General features: G+C 43.8%; 1 protein-coding gene across 2 annotated transcripts; it reads left to right on the top strand.

Moving 5' to 3' along the window:
* Nucleotides 1–2,184: 2,184 nt before the first annotated feature.
* On the top strand, nt 2,185–18,807 carry Msl3 (MSL complex subunit 3). Of its 2 annotated transcripts, XM_048336341.1 has the most exons (13): nt 2,185–2,311; nt 3,724–3,806; nt 4,172–4,267; nt 5,067–5,167; nt 6,037–6,122; nt 6,676–6,798; nt 7,358–7,518; nt 7,977–8,135; nt 9,578–9,840; nt 12,439–12,548; nt 15,415–15,514; nt 16,095–16,179; nt 18,031–18,807. In XM_048336341.1, exons 1-13 carry the CDS (start codon nt 2,210–2,212, stop codon nt 18,128–18,130), a joined length of 1,569 nt encoding a protein of 522 aa, XP_048192298.1. In that variant the 5' UTR covers nt 2,185–2,209; the 3' UTR covers nt 18,131–18,807. The 2 variants fall into 2 exon arrangements, with proteins under 2 accessions (XP_048192298.1, XP_048192299.1); XM_048336342.1 differs by lacking the exons at nt 2,185–2,311; nt 3,724–3,806; nt 4,172–4,267; nt 5,067–5,167 and having other exon boundaries at nt 6,037–6,157.
* The last annotated feature ends 866 nt before the right edge of the window (nt 18,808–19,673 follow it).

Genomic DNA, 19,673 nt, shown 5'->3' with positions numbered 1-19,673 from the left:
TTTATTGTGGAAATGAAAGATCAACAGAAATGAGGGAGGAATGCTTAATACTAATAGGAAATATTGGCCAGAACTCTTATGCCAGGGCTGATCACCTGTCCAAGGTCACACTATCATAAGCTAGAGAATAACCTTGGGTCTGGGTCACAGAGAGTGGATTCCAGAGCTCACCATGTTAACCTTTACATCTGTAAATAAGGAGCCATTTCTAGCACACCGGAGGAGGACTACAGGGGTACTGCCATTGGCAGACTTTATACCCTTTGGATTTCTGCATTTTTTTTTTTTTGGTGGTGGTGGGGTGGTCAGGAAAAGAAATGCTGATCAGTGACTTAAGGATGACAATGGAGAAAAACAAAAGAAAACCTCAGAAGCCCTGCCTCTGAAATGTTAGATCATGCAGCATAATTTTCTATTCGTGAGTAGGAGAATTCAAAAGGTTAACACTTTAGTTATGGCTCTTACATGGCACAGTTACCTGTGGTTCAGAGCTGCCCCTCATATTTGTGGGGAATACCATCACCACTTCCCTACACCCTTGGTAAACCACAACCTGGAGAGGAACCACAGTTCCAGCTCTGGCTTCTGTGTTAGATTATCATAGACACAGGTCATTATTTGGGCAGCTTCCCCTAAAGCGTCCCTCCTCTCTCTGGCCCTTATCTGGTCAGTGGAGCTATCACTCAGAGCTCCTTGTGCCAGAAAACCTGGAGGTCTCCCAAGATTCCTCCTCCCTTCCCCTCCTTCCTATCCAATTGGCCACTGAGTTTTATGGATTCGATTTCATAAATCTGCAATCTGTTCATTCATTCATTAAATATTTATTGTGTGCCAGGAGTATACAATGATGGACTGGATAAGACATCCCCCCACCTCCAGCTTCAAGGAGCCTACCACCTTAATGAGGGCATCTTGCAAGCGAACAACCCATTCTACAGCAGAGCAGTCAGTGCAAGAAAAGGGTAAGTGCAGGGGGGAGGGGAACCTTGGAGGGGAATGTGATTCCTCTCGGGAAGTCTGAGGGGATTTTCTCTTGGCAGTGCCCAAGCTTGCAATATGAAGGATCTGTGCCAGGAACCCGATGAAGGAGGGGCGTGGGGAGGAGGGGGGAACAAGTGTAAATTGCTGGGGTCACAAGCAGAGGAGCAAAGCAATGTGAGAAGACCCAGGAGTGCAGATGAGCTTTAGTGTTACTCTCTAGCCTAGTGTCAATCCAGTAACTACGCTGTCCAATGGCTTTCTACTCCTCCAAAGCAAGCATCCTGGGGCACCACCCTCCCTTGTCTCTAGAGGTCTGCCCTTCAGTCACCCATGCCCCATCACGCATTCATGGAGGATTTTTTATTGAGCACCCCCTCTGTGCAGGTACCGTGTCAACAGCGGCCTCAACGGTGTTTCCAGTCTTCAGGGAGTTTTTGATTTACTGAAGAGAGACCAAGAGGGAGCAATTCCGGTAGTGCTGGAAGCTGACACCTAAGATGTTAACGACCCTTTAAGGACCCATCTGCCTGGCTGCCCCACTGCTCACCCTGTCACTTGGGGGCTCCGGGCCTGCCACCTGCTCGTCCTCTCTCGGAAGGATGACTGAGCGTTCTATTCACTGCCAAGAATGTCCTCCTCCCCTCGCCCAAGGCCACGGCCTGCCTGCAGCCAGCTCCAGCACAGCGTCCTTCTCGCGTGGCCACCCTCAGCGGCGCGCAGTTCTGCCAGGGGGGCAGGCGCGCGCGCGCGCGGCCAGGTAGCTCCAGGGGGCAGACGGCGTTCGGCCACCCCGCTGCCTGATGCCCACCCCAGACCGGCTCTCTCTCTAAGCGACCCCCACGGCCCGGCCGGAGAACGCACGGCCGGGGGGACGGCCCAGCACACACGTGGGCGCAGCCTGGAGGCCGCGGGGAACCTTTCCCATGGGGGCAACCGGGGACGCTCTGCCAGAAGATCTCGGACAGGGGGTCGTGCTCCTCGCCCGCACTCCTCCCGGAACCCCGGAGAGGACAAGCGGGGACGCGCCTGGACATTGACGCGCGCACCCAGCGTCTCTGAGGTCCCCGCAGTGGCGCGGGGTGGCCGGAGGAGGGGCCGAGGGCGGGGCGGCCACATCCTCCGCCATTCCCGGCCCCCCCTGGCCGGCGAGCGCCGCCTCCCCACTCGCCCTCCCCCACCGATCGCGCTCCGCCCGCCCCGGAGCCTCGCCCTCCGCCACGATGAGCAAATGAGCGCGAGCGAGGGCATGAAATTTAAATTCCACTCAGGGGAGAAAGTGCTGTGCTTCGAGCCTGACCCCACCAAGGCGCGAGTGCTGTATGATGCCAAGGTGCCGCCACGGAGGGGCCGGGAGGAGGCGCGGGCTGGGGGCCCCCGGGGACGGGAGGCAGGGGCGGGGGCGGACCACGGTGTGAAGCCGGGGGGTGCGGCCGGACACGTCGGCCTGCGGCGGCGCGCGGACAGCAGGTGGCGCTGGCTGGACGTTGCGCCTGGCGGGCGGGGCGGGGCCGCGATGCTTCCGCTTCCGCTTCCAGCGCTGCTTTGTAGCGCACGCGTGGTCGTTAGACGGGGGCGGCGGCTTAAGCCAAAGGCAGTTTAAGCCAGCGGCGCCAACGCGCTTGGCTGGTGTGGGTGGACTTTCTTCTCGGCCGTGGCGATCATTTTCTCGTCCTGTGAAGCCCAGCGTCGCGTCGACTCCCTCGGTCTGAATCAGATCTTAATACTTAGGTCCACTGCGTGGACTGCTAACTTGTCAAGTCCTTGACCCGGGACCCTAGTTTGGGGGAGATCCCACCTACAGGCGGCGATCCGCACGCTAAAGGCAAAGTTGCTCCAGCGCTGGCACCCTTAAGGCCTGGCGGTATTGATATTGGTAATTCTTGAAGGATTTGTGGGGGTCAGATTTGGGGAGACTCCCTTCTCAGGCCCATCTGTAGGGGTTGAGCCACCACTTTAAGTTCCTCGAGTGTGGGTGGCATTTAAGAATGGGCACCGACGTACTGAACCCCACCAAAAGTGTGATTCATTGTCCCGGGGAGATGGGAGGGTGGGGGGGGGGGGTGAGGCAGGGGACGAGGTTGGTTCTGGTCAGCCCATACAACCACCTGGGCAAAGACTTTGTCGGCCTCCGGGACCGGGATCGGCTCCAAGTGAGTTTAGCTGTGCTTGGGCGGCTGTGTCTGGTGGGGACACCCCAAGGTCTCTGAGCTTGGTTCCTCTCCTGTCTCGGTTTTCTAAGTGTTTTTGCGATCTGTGCTTCTGCTCCACTCGATCTGACTTCTGAGTCCTTGGGAGGGGCCCATGCGCCACAGTTTGTCCCAGATGTGCCCTGCGGGGACATGACTGGCAGAGGTGTAAAAGTCTCTGGACAGCCCATCTGGCACTGGACACGGCAGAGCCTGGGAAACTACAACTCCCAGAGGTCTCAGGGCTGCAGCTCTGGTCTGCTCTGAACTCTCCTTAGTGAGACAAATCTGCTGGCCAATGGCTTCAGAAGCTTCACCCTGTCTCTAACGCAGAGACCAATCACGGGGTGGGTGGACGGATGTTTCCTATTTTGAGGCATCTACTCAGGAAAAAAAAATGGTATTGGGAGGAAAATATGTTACCGTCCAGCACTTGGTCTACAGGAGAGAAAGCATTCTTTTCTTCTTAAAAACGGGACTATGATCGAGTTTTCCTGACCTAACTTCTTTCTAATTGTATGTTCTTCCACTGGCCTGCGATATTTCCTGGTTCTAGATTGTCGATGTTATTGTTGGCAAAGACGAAAAAGGCAGAAAGATCCCAGAATATTTGATCCATTTTAATGGTTGGAACAGAAGGTGAGTGGACTTGTGAAACTAGATTTTTTTTTTTCTGGTAGCATAAAGAGCATTGCAAACTTCTTTAAGTTGTAGAAACACTTGCAGTAAAGTTTTGTCTCATCCTTTTGTTTTGTTCTTGAAGCTTGCCTAGAATGGTTACTTTTTAAGTTCATAAGTTCATTGTGTTGTGTTTGTATCTCTTTCTGGAACCCAGGGTTTCTGTATCTGACTGAGTTATCCAGTTTATTTTGTATCTTCTCATTCTAAAGATTTTATACCCTTTTCTAAAATGTCAGTAATTCTGGGAGTACTTCTAGATGTTTTTAGTATTTAATATCAAACTAAAATACTAAATGTTACATCCTCTCCTTTTGTTTAACTAGTTGGGATAGATGGGCAGCTGAAGATCACGTCCTTTGTGATACTGATGAAAATCGTCGATTGCAGCGTAAATTGGCAAGAAAAGCAGTAGCTCGTCTGTAAGAATACCACAGTCGTGGCATAACTATTATTTAATGTATTTCCTTTGGAGTTTTATGGTATAAAAGTAGCAAAATGACATTTTGTTAATTAAGTGTTTTCAAAAAGTGTGTAAGTGCTGGATGCTGGTGGCTCCTACCTGTACTTCTAGCTACTCCGGAGGCTGAGATCTGGGGATCATGGTTCAAAGCCAGCCCAGGAAAGAAAGTCTGTTAGACTCTTATCGCCAGTTAACTACCTCAAAACCAGATGTGGCGCTATGGCTCACACTGGTAGAGGGTGAGCCTTGAGCCAAGAGCTGAGGAGCCTAGGCCCAGAATTCAAGCCCTATGACCCACAAAAAAAGAAGTGTATAAGCGAAGACTTCCTGTAGTATAAATAACTGCAGAGGCTTTCAGACTGGTCCTTGTATAATATTCTGAAATGGAGATTACCATTTAGTTCCAAAATTCAATTTTTGAGATATTTAAGGCACTTTTTAAAAATATGCTTATAATGGGGCTTGAAATCAGGATCTTAAGTTCTTCATTACCTTTTTTTGGTCAAGGCGCTAGCATTTGAGCCACACAGCCCCATTTTTTTGGCAGTTAACTGGAGTTAAGTCTCACAAGCTTTTCTGTCCTGGCTGGTCTCAAACCTCAATCTTCAGATCTCTGTTTCCTGAGTAGCTAGGGTTGCAGCTGTGAGCCACCAGCGCCTGGCTCAAGTATTACAGTTTTTTTTTTTTTTAATTATGCTTTGATCCCAAGACCCAGGCCAATCATTGTTAACATTTATTTTGTTTGGATTTTTTTTCAGAAGAGGCACAGGAAGGAAAAAGAAGCGCTGTCGGTTGCCCGGTGTCGATTCTGTCTTAAAAAGTCTCCCTGTTGAAGAAAAACATGAAAATGATGAAAACTGTAAGTGACTTCATTTTCTGTAGCCAAATGCAGTTTTTTCTAGTTGTTTCATGCTGGCAAACTTAAAGGAAGGGTCCTTGAAATTATAGACAGGCAAATGTCACAAACTACTTGTGTTAAAGATACTTTCCAAGTGAGGATTTTCTTGTAACTTCATGATGGCACTAATGCATACCCATATAACCATACTGTTTTTCACCTTCAGTCCAGTATTAAAGCTATATGATATACTTGACTCTATTATAAAACAGACTTGTGCTAGATAAATTTGCTCAATCCTAGGCTAAAGTAAGTGTTCTGAGCATGTTTAAGGCAATCGGCTGTGATATTTGGTAGATGTTTTCAGTGCATTTTTATTTACAGTATTTTCCACTTCTGATGGGGTTTGAAGGACACACTCCATCATAAGTCAAAGAGCGTCTGCATAATAGGTATATCTTTGGGGTTTAACATCAAGTAGTAGTCACTAGGACAAGTGAATAAATCATTAGTACAGTAAGACTTGATCAGTCATACTCATGACGGCCACCATCTCAGGCACCAATGTTGTCACGCATCCCTTCTTGTGGTCTAGTCTTTTTCCCTTCTGAATCTTACCCCCAATATGAGTCCAACGAGGAGCCACAGAACCCTAGCTGATGAAACACGTTCAGATCCTTAGCTCATATGGCTTTTGTATCCATTGTAATTAGAGGTTCAATTTGTAAAACATATTTCTATTTGGAAAGGCATAGTGTATGTGTTTAAAATGTAAAATATATGCAGTACTGCAGATCATTTCCTTAGTAGGATGCCAGAAGCATCCTAGGAAATGTAAGAGTTAGCAAAGTGAATATTATGAGGTTGCCTTATATTTCTATTTCTCTTAGCAATAAACAGTTCCTCTGATGACAGTGGTGAAGAGAAGGATGAAGAAATAAGTGAAGAGAGTGACATTGAAGGAAAGACTAACGTGGTATAAAAAGTTTCATCACAAACACTCTTTCTTTGGTATATATTTTAGTGGTAAATTTCATAGAATAATTCTTCAGTTATGAATTATTTTCTGAAGATGCACTTTTGAAGCATTATTAAAAAGTTTCCCTTGACATTTAAAGAAACATGGGCCTTATTTGTAGTCATTGTTGATTCTCCACAAAATATAGTTATCTTTTTTTTTCCAAGAAAATTATAAACTATTTTGCAGTGATGCATTTTGTGGAGGATAATCGGGTGTGGCTTCTTCTACCTGCCTCCAAAGTTAACAGAAACCTTAGTGTAGATACAAATAAGGAACAAACAGTAAGCATTTGAAACATGGTTAATATCCTAAAATAAATGAACGTGTGGCCTTTAACATACTTAGACATGTGACGGAATATCCATACACCTATGTTCTTCAACATAGAACATGTGTTCTCATGTGAATGTTGAGGATTATCTGGATTTGTTTCACAGCAGACACTCCTGCGTTAGCTTTTCTTTGTGTACAGGCTGTCTTAAACTAATTGTACAATATGATATTACAGAAAGGGGAATTGAAACTGCAAACAAAAAAGGAAATGGATGAAAGAACAATAACTATAGATATACCTGAAGTGCTGAAGAAGCAGCTTGAGGATGATTGTTACTATATCAACCGGAGGAAACGGGTAAGCAAGGAGAGCGTGGAAAACAGATTTGATAGAGTGCTTTCATTTAGCTGTACTTTACGGTCTCAGTCTCAGAACAATACAGAAGGTTGAAGGGATGAAATATGCATTTTCAGTGCTGTATGTGTCAGCTTTTAAAGTTCCCTGACAATAGAACTCTATAGCTGATTAACTTGAAATTCATGCATCCAGGCTTCCAATTCAAGTTCCACTATGTTGATGCCTGGGCCTCAACGATGAACTAATCATTTAATTGATCTGTAGTGGAGACCTTTATACTTTGAGAAGCTCCCCATATTGTTCTAATGGAGCACCCAGATAGAGGATCACTGCTGACATTTTGTTAAATAAGTAATACTGTAGGCAGCATGAGAATATGATCAGTAAGAGGAAAAATGATCAGAGGCCTTCTGAGCGAATTTATTTACATTATTCTTTTCTAACAAAGTTAATTTGCTTAATTTAAGTTAAAATGATAGAGCCCCAATTATGCTTTGTTAGAACATGCGATTTATTACAATGGATGTCCACACCAAGATCTCTGTATTTTTGTTAACAGTTAGTAAAACTTCCGTGCCAGACCAACATCATAACCATTTTGGAATCCTATGTGAAGCATTTTGCTATCAATGCAGCCTTTTCAGCCAATGAGAGACCTCGTCACCATCACGCTATGGTTCATGCTCATATGAATGTGCATTATATCCCGGCAGAAAAGAAGTGAGTACAGCTGTATTTAGTGCCATGTGATTCTTTGTGTATTTTCCATGATTCCAATTAGGGAAAGAACGTAGAACTTTTTCTTTAAGCAGCATCAGAATAGACATGATAGTTCTAGTCCAAATAGCCTTCCTCCTATTCTCCCTTGCCCACATATCCTGATGGGACCAGAGTCAGAGAGGTAGAGAATAGCAGATCATGGGCTCGGTCCATCTGTCCGCTGGTCATAGCACAGGTTGCTGGGACTCCTTCTGTGACATTGAACCTATTCATTTCTACTTAAGTGTATTAATATGCTTTTTCTATATTATCAATCAGTTCCTTATTCTTTCTTGTTAGCATCTATAGATTCATTCCTTTCTTCATGTGTAACATATAATGTTTAAGACTGCCCTATTTAAACAATATGTACTTCCATTGTGAAATTCATCTGTAATCTCTCTTTTTGATTCTCCCAGTGTTGACCTTTGTAAGGAGATGGTGGATGGATTAAGAATAACTTTTGATTATACTCTCCCATTGGTTTTGCTCTACCCATATGAACAAGCTCAGTATAAAAAGGTGACTTCGTCTAAATTTTTTCTTCCTATTAAGGAAAGTGCCACAAACACTACTAGGTAAGTGAAATCTTGCACTTTCACTCTCCCATATTGGCAGTGATATAGTTAACTCTTGTTTTGAAAAGTCTGATGCCATGGGTCAATGTATTTGGAAAAGGGGAAAGGTTGAAAAGTGCTCATCCCAGTGGCATCTTTTATTCCTCCTTGGAGCGGCTGCGTCATTATTCTATTTTTCATAAGTCTGCTTTTCCAAAATGAAGATTCCAGGGTTGAGAGCATAGGTGGGAAAATGCCCATCTGTTCCCGCTTTTGGAAGACAGTGGGGTAGGGTGAAGAGAGAGCAAGTCAGGCAAGGTGGAAGGCATAGGTTTGAATTGCCCTCTGTCCCTTCCAGGTAAGTGGCTTGGGGAAGTGTCTTTTGAGCTGCTTGGATTTGCATCTGTAGAGTGGAATGAGCATCCCTGGTTGGTAGGATTGAATAGAATTGCAGACAAGGGCCCCTGCAGCCTGAGACCCCCAGAAATGGTTGAGTCTCATCTTGCTTACTCTCACTTATTACCCCCTTCCCCACTTCAGTGACCATGCATTCTCTGTTCTCTACTTTCTGAGAGGGGAAAACAATTCCTGACCTGTCTTTATCCTTCAGTTAAGCTGTTAGACCATCCCCCTCATTTTTTTTCCTTTTTAAGGGATTAACCTATTCTCATGATATCCACTCATCCATCTCTTTTACTATATGCCTTTCTCTACCACTACCCCACAAAGCTTTTCCTCCTCTGGCACTAGTAACTTCCCTCTTATCACATGCTATACTTTGGATTGCCCATTTTCCCCCCATTTCCCTCCCTCCTCCTTTCATGGCTTCTGGCTCTCTCTCATCTCTCGTTGTTGGTTTTTCTCTCCTTTCCTTTCCTTCAAGACTCACTGCAGGGCTAGAGGGAATACTAGCCAGTCCCCTGGGCTGCTCTACATGTTGAGATTCCTAGAATCCATGGTGACTTGGGGATGCTTGTAACTTTCTCAAGTCCTCCCAGCAGGTCCATTTTGATGAGATATATTCTTATTCCCCAGACTAGGGTTTCTCGGCCCTAGCCCTGCTGATGTTTTGATCTGGATAACTCTCTGTCGTGAGTCCCTATCCTGTGCAATGGAGGATGTTAAACATCATCTCTGGGCAGAAATAGCTGTCCATTCCCTCATGCTCTGCAATTATGATGACCCAAACTGTTTGGAGGTAGCATCCCCTGTTAGGGAAAAATTGCTCCTACTTGAGAGCTACCCCTCTAAGGAAATGTAAATGAGGTGTTCCAATTTTCAGTACCAGCATGCCTTGCAGAGTTGTGCAGACTTCAGATGACTCTTTAAACAGGGACCATGTTTGGCATGCGTGGAGGTGCCGATGTTCAGCCCTCATGGACTGGAGAGGGGGGTTTTTTATTCTGGCTTCTGGAGGCCACCAGGTCTGCAGAAGTCACCTGTGATGCTCTTCTTTTGCCTAGGAGCCAGGAAGAGCTCTCTCCTAGCCCACCGTTGTTGAATCCATCCACACCGCAGTCCACAGAGAGCCAGCCAACCACTGGTGAACCAGCTACTCCCAAGCGACGCAAAGCTGAGCCGGAAGCACTGCAGTCTCTGAGGCGATCTACGCGCCACAGCACCAACTGTGACCGGCTGTCTGAGAGCAGCGCGTCTCCTCAACCCAAACGCCGGCAGCAGGACACATCCACCAGCATGCCCAAGTTGTTCCTGCACCTGGAAAAGAGTAGGTTCAATCCCAGGCTTGGAAACCTCAACTAACTCCGCTGGTTAGCCAGGGCTATGTGCACGTTAAGGCTCCTTGGACATGCACACTGTGGCTGTGACACCTGGGACACAATAGACCACACATTGTTCAAAAGAGGAAACTGAGTGTGGAAAGGGAAAGAGCTGGCAGCGGTGGCATATGAGTCCGTGGTAGAGGCAGCAATGGGCTCTGTGTCCTGACATTGCTTTGCCCTCTTTCCCTCTACCATTGCATGTGAGCACATGGAATGTTTGGAATATTTTTCTTTTATCTGTCTTTTTTTGGGTGGCCATTAGGCTTGAACTCAGGGCCTGGGCAGTGTCCCTGAGCATTTTTGCCTGGGCTGGCTTTGAACTGTGATCCTCAGATCTCAGCTTCCTGAGTAGCTAAGGTTACTAGCATGAGCCCCCAGCACCTGGCTTATTTTGTCTTTTATATGGATAGTCCTTAGGACATATTCCAAATGAACAATGCAGATGAGTTGTTAGATATTTGTCTCATTTTGAAGACATGCCCTTAAAAATCCATTTGAATAATGTTAAAACAATACCAGATCAGGGTCTTCGTAATAGTTTCATTTAATTATCTGTATATCATACAATTTACCATTTAAAGTGTTCTTTAGGATATTTAGAATTGGGCAACTGCTAGCAAATGATTCCCTATATTTTCACCACCCCACAAAACAAAGTCCATGTGCATTAACAGTCTTTCCTAAGTGTTTCCTACACCCCTTAGCAGCCACTGATCTATTTGTGTCTCTGGATTTGCCTGTTTGGGACAACTCATACCTATAGAATCAGTGTGTGTGTGTGTGTGTGTGTGTGTGTGTGTGTGTGTGTGTGTGTGTGTGTGTTGTTAATAAGTATTGATAGAATGAAGACTTGCAAGGTTTAGGTGGGAAGAATAAAAAACACTATTTTTTAAAGTCCTGAAACATGAAGTGAAGTGCTACCTTAAAACATGTGTTTTCATCCCATTTATTTATGTTTAAATTCACAGATAAAATAATTTTTTTTGTGATATCGGGGTTTGAACACCAGTCCTGATTTTTGCTGATTATTTTTGAGATATAGTCTTGCTTCCTACCTGGGCATGAATGGGATCTGTCTATGCTAGGCTTTCCGTTTGGCTAGGATAAAGTACATGCCACCAGGTCTAGCTCTTTGTTGAGAAGGTATTCTGCCTGGGCTGGTTTTGAACCATGGTCTTTTTTGTTTTCAGCCTCCCAAGTAGCTAGGGTACCGTGTGTGAGCTACAAGTTCCTGGCTTGAATTGAACAGTTTTAAAGTTGAAAATCTGTGGTGTTCTCCTTCAACACTTTTATTGAGATAGAATCTACATGCCATGAGGCTGGGAATATGGCCTAGTGGCAAGAGTGCTTGCCTCGTATACATGAAGCCCTGGGTTCGATTCCTCAGCACCACATATGTAGAAAAGGCCAGAAGTGACGCTGTGGCTCAAGTGGCAGAGTGCTAGCCTTGAGCAAAAAGAAGCCAGGGACAGTGCTCAGGCCCTGAGTTCAAGCCCCAGGACTGGCAAAAAAAAAGAATCTACATGCCATAAATTTAACCCATTTAGTGTCCAGTTCAGTGGGGATTTTTTTTAGCGTAGTCATAGTCATACAACCATTCTACCATTCCATAATATGTTTCTCACCCCCAAAAGAAACCCCATGTCTATTAGCAGTCATTCCCCATTTCCCCCTCCTTCACATGCCTCACGGCCACTGGTCTACTTTCTGCCCCTGGGATTTGCTTATGCTCTGCTTGCCTGCCTACCAGGATTTGAACTCAGGGCTCCCACTCTTCCTTAGCCTTGTTTTCCCCTCTACCACTTGAGTCACACTTTTACTTCCAGCATTTTACTGCTATCTGCAGATAAGAGTCTCAGATTTTTCTGTCTGAACTGACTTTGAGCCATGATCCTCAGCTCTCAGCCTCCTGAGTAGCGAGGGTTATCGGCGTGAGCCCCCAGCACCTGGCTTAGCATGCACTCTGCGTGGAAACGGAATCATTCGCTTTCTGACCCCTTTCTAATGTGCTTTTTCAACCTTGTACATATAAGACTTTTCAGCATTCATCCACATTGTAGCACGTATAGAAAATAGGCAGTTTATCCCCAAATAGGTAGTACTTTACAATTTTTTTAGCAACTAATCCTCCAAGTATTACCTTTTTATAAGAGAAAAGTCATATTAAAGATTGGGAGTTTCCGAGAATCAACTTTAATGTCTTCTATTTTTAGTTTGTTTTTGTTTTTGCTTTTCAATTTTGGGGCTTGATCTCTGGGCTTGGGCACTGTCCCTGAGCTCTTCAGCTTAACATTAGCGCTCTACCTCTTGAGCCACAGTGCCACTTCCAGTTTTCTGGTGGTCAATTGGAGGGAGATAAGTCTTTCTCACGGACGTTCTTGCCCGGGCTGGCTTTGAACCGCGATACTCGTATGTCAGCCTCCTGATAGCTAGGATTACAGGTGTGAGGCACCGACACCCAACATGTCTGCTCTTCTTAATGGTCTTCATGATATTCGCTATGTAACTTACAGGCAAATGATTTCACCTGTTTTTCTTTGAAGAGACTCCTGTGCATAGCAGATCATCATCGCCCATTCCTCTTACTCCAAGTAAGGAAGGGACTGCTGTGTTTGCCGGCTTTGAAGGGAGAAGAACTAATGAAATAAATGAGGTAAATAATTAAGCGTTTGATGTTCATCTCCACTGACTCCTTCACCATTTGTCATAGCTTAAATCCTATCATGTTGCTATTTCTATAAATATTAGCAAGATTATTCATAAGATTAGGCTTAATAGTGTGTTTCTGATTTCAAAGTAGAAAATTATTAGGATTGTAACTCTATACATAGCAATCATCTTTTTAACCTTAAGAAGGACAACAAGTATTTTCATTTTGTAAAACAGGCAACAATATACTTATTTTTTAAGGGTTGGAGAATAAATATTTTCAGCTTTGTGGGCCATATGGTATCTGTTGAGACTAGTTCCCCCCCCCACCCAGAAGTAACCACAGACAATTTGTGATTGAGTGGTCTATGTTCCAGTGAAACTTTGCATATGGACCTTGACATTTGAATAACATGCTTTTTTCGGTGTTACAAAATGTCCTTTTTGTAAAGTCCACGCTTAGCATTTGGGTAATACAGTATCAAGCAGAGCTTGGGCCACATGTGAGCAGTAGACTATAGTTTGCTGACCTCAGCTACAGACATCTGATTCTCCTCCATTACCAGTGATCCTCATAGCAATCCCATTGAAGGTCTGCCATTTGCCAGCCAGCCATTTTGCCAAACTCTTGAACTCATTACCTTAGATTTCTAAGAACAGTTTTGCTACCACACATGAAAAAAAAATTAAACCTGTTTTGATGACCACTGCTTTGGTAATAAAGATGATGTGTGTTTCTAGTGTCCAGAAAAATTACTTGGCCATTGAGCTACTCTGTGACATGCCCATTAGGGTGGGATTTTCTTGTTCCTTTAAGAGGACTAGGAATTGAACAAGGGAAGAAGGCTTTAGTAGGCAAAGAGCATTTCATGATGGGAGTAGGGGCTAGCAAACTATTTTTGGAAAGGGTTGAGATGTAAATATTTTCAGGGTTCTGTACCATACCATGTGTTTGAAACTTTTCAGCTCTTTTATGGTGTGAAAACGTGAATGATCTACAAATGACCAAGCACAGCTGTGCGCCACCCCCCCACACCAGATTCAATCATGGAGGCTGGAGCTGAATTTCATGTATTTTTTACATTTATTATTATTATTATTATTATTATTATTAACCACGTGAGTGTTTGGCTGGGTTTGGCCCAGGGACTATCTGCTTGGTTTATGCGTGATATAGAAGCTTGAGAATCTGTTTTGCATTATCCTAATTGTTGAGGGTAAATCAATAAATTCCTAGTTGTGTTTCCAAACACTTCCATTTGTCAGACAGAAAGGCACTGTAGGTTTTCTTGCTTAAAGGGAGTTATTTTTCTTTCAATTAGCACTTAATTCAGTCCAGGACAATTTCAGGCATGTGAGTCTGCTATCTAGTGGTAAGCGTCTGCCATCTAGTGGCAAATCATAGGAACGGCTGCGTTCTAGTAAACAACTAGAGTCCAGCAGGCTCTCAGAAGGACTCAAGAAACCCTAAGTGAATTCCTAACCCTCACAGCGCGCCCCCCCCCCCATTTCCATGTGTTTTTATTAATCAGGGCACATTATTCAAACCCTTGTGACTCTTGCTTCTGGTACCAGTCACTGCCTCCCTGAATCAGGAAAGGGTGTGGATGAGCACATTGCTAGTTAACATCCACAAGTGGACACCTGTTTGGGTAAACCTTCTCCAGAAAAAGAGTGTTTTCCATCATAAAATGCGCAATAAGAGATGATGCATTGCATTGAACTGCAGCACGGAATGAGGTGGAACTGCTTGCTATGTGGCTGAATGACCTGCTTTTGCATACCGCCTGCTGCTTAGGCCTCTACCCAGTTCAAATTCCTCTTTATCCCTTCTGAGTACCACCATCCCAGCAGTTCCTAAGCTTCAAGAACAAGCACTTGTTTAGGTGCTGAAATGGTACAGAGATGCCAGAACTCCTCCTGTGCTCTGCATTACACCATGCAGCCTAGGGTAGGTTGTGGCTGAAGAGTCCTCCAGCACCACCATTTTGTCAAGTGGACTAGGTCAGTGTTTCTCGTATTTGGAGAGGCGCCTTTCTGTTTTGTCTCATAGAGGATTTCTTTTATTCCTGACTTTTTTTTCTGCCAGTTCTGGGCCTTGAACTCAGGTCCTGAGCACTGTCACTGGCTTCTTTGTGCTCAAGGCTAGCACTCTTCCACTTGAGCCACAGCGCCACGTCTGGCCATTTTCTATGTATATCGTACTGGGGAATCGAACCCAGGCCTCCATGTATATGAGACAAGCACTCTTGCCACTAGGCCATATTCCCAGCCGAGGATTTCTTTTAATATGACCACTTTTGTATGAAAATTTACATGTCTCAAAAGCCAAAGTGTGGTTCTCTGCTTTGCTGAAGTATTTCCTGGACAAGTCATCTGAGTTCGATGCACAGTTCTCACTGTCACAAAGCCCCATATTTCATAGTAAATGCACAGGAACCACCTACCAGGTTGAAAGTCCATTATAAGTTGATTCAAATTAGTTTCCACAGTGCATCTAACGGTAAGGCCTTAGGGGTCTTGAAACAATGATATTATTATTCAAAACATCCCTAAGTTGCTTTATAGTGCTTCTTTATTTCCCCAGTGAAGTAGGATTTTTCAGTAAGTTTTCGGAAAAGGGCTAAGTGATCCAAAACAGTTACCAGCAGTTATAAGTAAGAGCTATTGAAAATTAAGAAATCAAATAATTCCTTTATTTAATTTTAAGTCACCTTGCCTCTTATGCTTATTTTTATAAAGCTATATTTATTTTGATGTCATAGCATATTTTGCTTTCTCTCTGTACATCTTAACCACCATCAGATTTAGGTAGCTAAAAAGATCTCTATTAGGAATAATGAAAGCATTCGATTCATCCTTCTTTCTAGGTCCTCTCCTGGAAGCTCGTGCCTGACAATTACCCACCAGGTGACCAGCCGCCTCCACCCTCTTACATTTATGGGGCACAACATTTGCTACGATTGTTCGGTAAGAATCCCAGCTCTTGGGGCTGGGGATATAGCCTAGTGGCAAGAGTGCCTGCCTCGGATACACGAGGCCCTAGGTTCGATTCCCCAGCAGCACATATACAGAAAACGGCCGGAAGCGGCGCTGTGGCTCAGGTGGCAGAGTGCTAGCCTTGAGCGGGAAGAAGCCAGGGACAGTGCTCAGGCCCTGAGTCCAAGGCCCAGGACTGGCAAAAAAAATAATAATAATAATAAAAATAAATAAATAAATAAAAATAAAAAAAAAAGAATCCCAGCTCTTTATTTCCACTTTTCATTTTGCTTTGTTAGCTTATGTAGGTCTGGTAGTTTGGGCTGTAAGTATATAACTCATGTGGATACTTAGTTTTCGTTTTAGGCTTTCAAAACACCTATCCAAAGGTGACCCAATCTTACATTTCAAGAAAGTTATGCTTGGAATATTGGACTCGTTTTTTTTGGCTTAATGATGTGGATAGTGATCTTCCAAAAAGGGTAGAAGGCACCCAGCTCGCCTCAGGATATACCCAGTGCATTGTCAAGTCGGTTGATTGTAATTGTGTTTGTCTGTGTTTTGAATCTAGTAAAACTTCCAGAAATCCTTGGAAAGATGTCCTTTTCTGAGAAGAATCTCAAGGCTTTACTGAAGCACTTTGATCTCTTTCTGAGGTATTTGCTTTGATCATGTTTTCAAACCTACCCCTGCTGCCATATGCAAGATTTTGCTAGACTTCCACTTTAGAACAGGCAGAAGGCAGCTCTGTGTTGTATCTTGCATAGCTGTATAATTTAACTATGGTGGGTTTTAATTATAATGGTGAGATAGGAGCTTTGGGGACTCTTTCTTTCTTTTCTAATCTCTCCAGTTTTTGAGTAAAGGGTGCTCATTGTACAAAGGTAATTTTTTGCCTCACTAGAAGGAATCAGTTGGATAGAAGTGAGTAGAAAATCAGTTTTCTCAAATAGAAGTGCTTGAGGTTCACAATAATTTTATGTTTCATTCACAAGTAAGTAGCTTAAGCATTGGACTTTTCTTTGTTGTTTGTACATACACTAACTTAAATATTAGCATTTACGAGTTAGATTTTGGCATTTACTTTAGAGTTAAGATCAATGATCCCCAGACTGTGCTGACATTTGTGAATTCAAAGAAAGGCATTGATTCTTTCACTTGACAATACCAGTCATTTTCTTATCTAATGGAATCATTTGACTTGATCTGCCCTCCATTCTTACCAACTCACGACTGTGGCCCAACTCCAATGACCTTCTCTCCCATCTAGCTGTCTGTGGATCACATTTTTACCTCGGCTTTCAAGGTTTGTCTTCACCCTGCCTCACCCAATTCAATCTAGATACTTGACCTTGTTTCTCCCTTCTCTTGAAAGTCTACTTTTTTTCTTCTCTTCGAGCCCCTTCCCTGATTTACCAAAGTGGAGAGAACCCCACCCAGAGAAATCAGTGTGTGGGTTTAAAAGATATCTTCTAGTAGGGATATAGAATAAAGTGTTCCTAAGCAGAATTAAGCTTTCCAACACTTTATTGGAAACCAGTTTCAAAGTTACCCTGTTCCTTTCAATGTCTACCTCAGAGAAACCTGCAATTCTATTTCACATAGAACTTTGTACAAGGAAATCAAATAGTGTCAAGAAAATATGAGGAGACCAATGTGGTAGTGCAAATAAGCCTGTTGATTTTGAAATATTTCCAATTCAAATAGACATTTAGATTTTAGGAACTTAGTAAGATTTACAAATATAGTAATTTTTTAATGTATCCAGTGACATCAATTTAAATCCAGTGCCTCAGTAATGACCTTATAAAGGTACAGTCCTAGAAAAGACTGAACTGTCAAATGAATTTTTGACTTTTTACTGAAGAAAACATCACAGACTTTTAGGAATTTGGACAGTTGGGGGAGTAGCTGAGGAAACCAGAAAGAAACCAATAATATCTTGCGAGTTAATATTACACATTTTAGGGTATTTTAACCCTTTGTAACAAAATCACTGTGGGTTAAAATGTCATGTGGATGTTGCACTCTTAAGTGACTGGGCACATTTTGAACACTCATCTTCATACACAAATCGGACTAGGTATTCAGTTTTGTATAATTGGGTTTGTGTAAGGCATGTGAATTTCTTGGGAGACCTTGATGAGTTGGTAGTGTCTTTTATTATAGTTTGGAAAACAGGAAAATACTCAACTGAGGTGTTTTTATTTTCCCCCCACTAAAGTGTTTATATAACCCGAGTGCTTATACAACCAAAGAGAGTTTAGGTTCTATTTTTAGTTCTATCGTACCTGATGATGGTAAAGAGCTTTAGATAAATAGTAATTAACCTAGAAGCCAGATGAGCATGATGAAAGTAATCATTATATAGAAATCAAGACTGTAATCAATTTTTTCCCTCCTAATACCAAAACAGAGTTGAAATAATTAAGAAAGGTAATTTTCACTTAATGGTATTCGGTGCTTACTATGATGCTCATGGGGGCCATTTTTTTTTCTTATTTCAGGTTTTTAGCAGAATACCATGACGACTTCTTCCCCGAGTCGGCTTATGTAGCCGCCTGTGAAGCACACCACAGCACCAAGAACCCCAGAGCAATTTATTAAAGTTTGCCTAGTTCTCTAAGAACAACTACTCTGTTTGACTTGTGTTCTGGGTTCCAGGTGAGGAACTAATGGGATGCTGAGCCTTCTTTCCAGAGACTGCAAACCCAGGTCCCCCTGGACTTAGGGGGATTGGGGCAGAGGCAGGCTTGGTTATTTGAGTTTGCTACATACTGTAGTTCTTTCTGTTGCGACTTTCTTTCTGGGCGCCTGACCGCTCTGCTGTATCCCTTGCTGCTGCGCGAAAGGACAGCTGTGTTCTGGTGAAAAGTTCCTGGAAGTGTACAGAGGTTAGCTCATCTTCATCGATGTATCTGTTGTTAGCTGAACCACACTGTCACATTGTTACCGTTAAAATGTTTTTCCGAACTGCTTTCATTTCTGTGATGAGGCTCAGCAACTGTCCACCTTATTTAAGCTTGTTCTTGGAAACCACGAATTAATCTCCAAGTACATTAGAGGGAATTCCTATTAATAGCAAAAGAAAATGTGTCGCTCTACCTTTGGCTTGCAACAGTTACCTCCCTGTGAGACCTTGTTTTTGGTGATCTAAATAAAGCATTGCCTGTCTGGTTTGACATTTGACAGTTATACTTTGTTGTGTAATGTTACAGTTCCTTTTCTATAAAATGTTATTTTTGGTGATCTAAATAAAACAGTGCCTGTCTTGTTTGAAAGAACCAAGAGGGAGTTTGTGCTCTGTCCTGGCTCTTTTCTCTTTATTGCAGGCAGCAGTGGGGTAAGCTCTCTCTTCACAGTGTTTGGTTTCAGGTTGTTTGATTGTGTGCCTTTTAGCTCTCTCTGGGTTTGGGCTTTGCTGCGCGTGGGAGCATGAGGAGATGGCGGTTATCAGAGGTTACTGTGGCTCTGTGATCTCACGTTGCTGCGCTGTATGGCCTGCTGTGCCTCACATGGATTTATCCTCCTGCAAAATTCTCAGCTGGTGAGCCAGTGGCTCATGCCTGTAATCCCAGCTACTCAGGAGCTTGAGATCTGAAGGTTGCAGTTCAAAGCCAGCTTTGGCAGAAAAGTCTTTGAAATTCTTATCTCCAGTTAACTAGCAAAAAGCTGAAGTGGAGCTGTGGCTCAAGTGGTAGAGTGCTGGCCTTAAACAGAAAAATCTATAGGATAGCACCCAGGCCTGGAGTTCAAGCCCCAGGATCAGCACAAAAAAAATAAGAATTCCCAGCTGCTCATTTCTGCAATCGCCCCCTAAGCCCCACTGTAGTGTTCCATGAGCCTCCTTGACCACAGACAACATTTTAGCCTTAAGCTAGAAGAAAGGATAGGGTACCATGCAAACAATGAATCTAACGCTTGGCTTTTCTTCTAGTTAAGGTCACTTGGCTTCACTTCCAAAGAGCAGAGGTCATGAATTACAAGGACCACCCGGTGGTTTAAAGAAAACTTGCAAATGGTTCCATCAAGCAAGGCATGGTGATGCATGCCTATCACTTCAGCGGCTTGGGAAGTAGAGTCCCACGGACTCAGGACCTAGAGGCAAGAGGATTGTACGTTCAAAGCCAACCCAGGCAAAATTAGAAAG

The sequence above is a fragment of the Perognathus longimembris genome, chromosome 28 (genome assembly GCF_023159225.1).
Source record: "Perognathus longimembris pacificus isolate PPM17 chromosome 28, ASM2315922v1, whole genome shotgun sequence".
NCBI lineage: Eukaryota > Metazoa > Chordata > Mammalia > Rodentia > Heteromyidae > Perognathus > Perognathus longimembris.
The sequence above is the reverse complement of the archived record's forward strand: the minus strand, read 5'-3'. Positions and strand labels throughout refer to the sequence as shown.